Source organism: Octopus bimaculoides, unplaced genomic scaffold (genome assembly GCF_001194135.2).
Source record: "Octopus bimaculoides isolate UCB-OBI-ISO-001 unplaced genomic scaffold, ASM119413v2 Scaffold_87364, whole genome shotgun sequence".
Lineage (NCBI taxonomy): Eukaryota > Metazoa > Mollusca > Cephalopoda > Octopoda > Octopodidae > Octopus > Octopus bimaculoides.
In genome coordinates, this window is record NW_026398593.1 from 56233 (window position 1) to 59039 (window position 2807).

The 2807-nt window shown below is 36.8% G+C and overlaps 1 protein-coding gene across 1 annotated transcript in view; it reads right to left on the reverse strand.

The window, feature by feature from the left end:
* The window catches only part of LOC106878667 (adhesion G protein-coupled receptor E2), a 17681-nt gene that overhangs the window by 5928 nt on the left and 8946 nt on the right, over positions 1-2807 (reverse strand). The window contains exons 3-4 of the mRNA XM_014927951.2: positions 1536-1612; positions 767-886 (exon numbers count right to left, since the gene is read on the reverse strand). Of these exons, the coding sequence (XP_014783437.1) occupies positions 767-886; positions 1536-1612 (197 nt within the window). The remainder of the gene's footprint in view (positions 1-766; positions 887-1535; positions 1613-2807) is intronic.

The window sequence follows — 2807 nt, forward strand, 5'->3', positions numbered from 1 at the left end:
ACGGACCTGCCAGAGATGCACGCAGAGCGACGAAACCGTCCTGCACGCACACGTTAAGTGTCCTTGCATTACTGACATGTGGCGTTATGTTTAACAGCTGTTATCACGTGTAGGACGCATCCGACTATCGGCCGAGTCCATAGTGAAGATCGATCCGCCGCTTTCCGTCGGCCCGAAAGGGCAGGCAATTTTTATCTGTCTGATAGCAGTAGCGAAAGAGGTTGTATGGTGGACCAGGTTGAAAGGACTGAAGACGGACCCTTTTCTCTTCAGCCAATCCCTTATCAGCTTTTTCAAATTTCACTTGGAAAGAAAGATGAGGGGGGAGAGAGAGGTGCTGCCACCTAGTGCATTTGCTAAAAGATGGGCAGATGTAGAAAAAAAAAACCGGCTCTGTGAGTGGGCCTACTCTAATAATGCGCCTGTAGCCTAGTGAATTTGAGAGGGAGATTGGTGCCCTTCTCGGATGCCCTCGAAGTAGTTCAGGATTCGCAGAGTACCTGAGCGAACTCCACGTGGTTACCCCCGCTATTGGGGAACTTTCATTGTCATATGCATTTGATGGATATCATTGTCATTGTTTTAACTGTGTACTCATTGTATCTGTGTAAAATTCCCACTGTCCATGTCTACTCTATCGTTCCCTATATGTCGGCCCTAGTGGCCAATATATGAAATTATTATTATTATTATTATTATTATCATCACATGAAACCAATTACACATCTACGTGCGATGCTGTTGTTGTCTATTCTGCTTTACTTACCAACACATGTTCTTCCGTTGAACTCGAACCCTGGTATACAGTGACATTTGTAGGACCCAATTGTATTGATGCATGTCCCGAATCTACCGCATCGATTCTGCGATTTGCATTCGTTTGTGTCTGGAAAGTAAAACAAATTCATTGCATGTATGTAACACTTATGTATCCTCATCACCATCACCCTCATCACCATCGTCGTTGTTGTGGTTGTTAAGGTGATAAGTTGGCAGAGTCGTGAACACGCAGGACGACATTCTTAGTGTAATTTCGTCGTTCCGAGTTCAAATTCAGCCAATGTCGACGTTGGGATCCATCGTTTCGGAGTCGATGAAATGAGTAGCATTGAAGTATTAGGGTCGATGTAATCGACTGACCCCGCCTACCCCAAAATATCAGGCCTTGCGCCTGTTGTAGAATAAGGGAGATGCATCATCTTCCTTTGACAGAGAAAGAAGACAGACCTTTCTCAGATAAATTCCCGTGAAAAAGGGATGATATACAACATCAAAATGGACGTGAACTAATCAAATATGTTGGAAAGAAGACGAGACATCACGACACTCATTTGCATATATTAGAATATAAAACAGAAAAAAAAATGGATGAAATAGCGCTGCTTTTCTTCAAAGGATTGTGAAATGAAAAAATGGAAATTTCAAACGAGGCTATTGGTCATTATATTTGGATATAAGATATAAAATATATATGAAAAAAAAATTAGGCCTTATCCACAGATTACATGTGGACAGTACTGAACACATGTTCTTACCTCTGCAATTTCCAGGCGTGCCGGTCCATCCTCTACAGCATTTGTAACAGTTTGAACTAATTATTTTGTAAGCTACCCTGTTAAGAGAGAGGACAGAAAAGTAGAATATAAAATCAGAACAGTGATGATAATTGCAGACAATCGCACACACACACACACACACACACGCACACGCACGCACACACTAGTGACATTTTCAGAACACACACCTGTGTGTTCAGAAAATGTAATTTTCCCAAATAACATGCATTTCATATTCAAGGCTTTGATGAAGCTACAGGATGTTATCCGAGTACTCAACCAACACACCACCACATCATATAGCAGAAACAGCTGTTAGCCAATGAAATTTATTATATAATGCTCGTTTTTTTCAGGGGCATCTTTTTCTTTTCTATTACAACTTTATTCTCATCTAACATTGTATTCTAGACCATACGTGTATTGAGGTCTACACTAGGTTGTTATATTCGCTATTCCTAAGCGAAATATATTGGGTTGGTGCATAATTATTGCGTTTTTTTTCAACAAATTTTATTCAACAAAAACATGTAACAAAAACATCTTTAAATGATTATTCCGGAGCGTATTCACCATCTACTTCAATTACTGCTTCCCATTTGCTTAAGACTACATACATACATACACACACACACACACACACACACATATATATATATATATATATATAATTACAATAATGTTAATAATAATAATAATAATAATAATAATAATAATAATAATGATATCATAAATAGAAGTGCAAGTAAATATAGGGATATAAACACAAACTCCTAATAGTAATATTAGTATAATAGGACTACAAAAACATAATAAATACCATATAACTGAAAAAAGACAAAATGTTTTAATAAATCCAACAATACAACCCAATATAAATAAAAACAATAAATCACAAGCAACAAATATATAATTCCAAGAAAATAAACACTACAACAAATTCAATAAGTAATACTTTATACACCACAAATAATAATAATAATAATAATAATAATAGAGTGCCATTTGTTATCTAGTGAACGATATTTCGACATCTCGTGTGTCTTCAACTGGTTCAAAAAATAAATTTGTCAATCTACTTCATTTTGGTTAATATAGAAAGGATTGAGGTAACTCCTCCTGAAGATATAGAGTCAAAATTAAAAGAAGAGTGCCATTTGTTATCTAGTGAACGATATTTCGACATCTTGCGTGTCTTCCACTGGTTCAAAAAATAAATTGTCAATCTACTTCATTTTGGTTAATATAGAA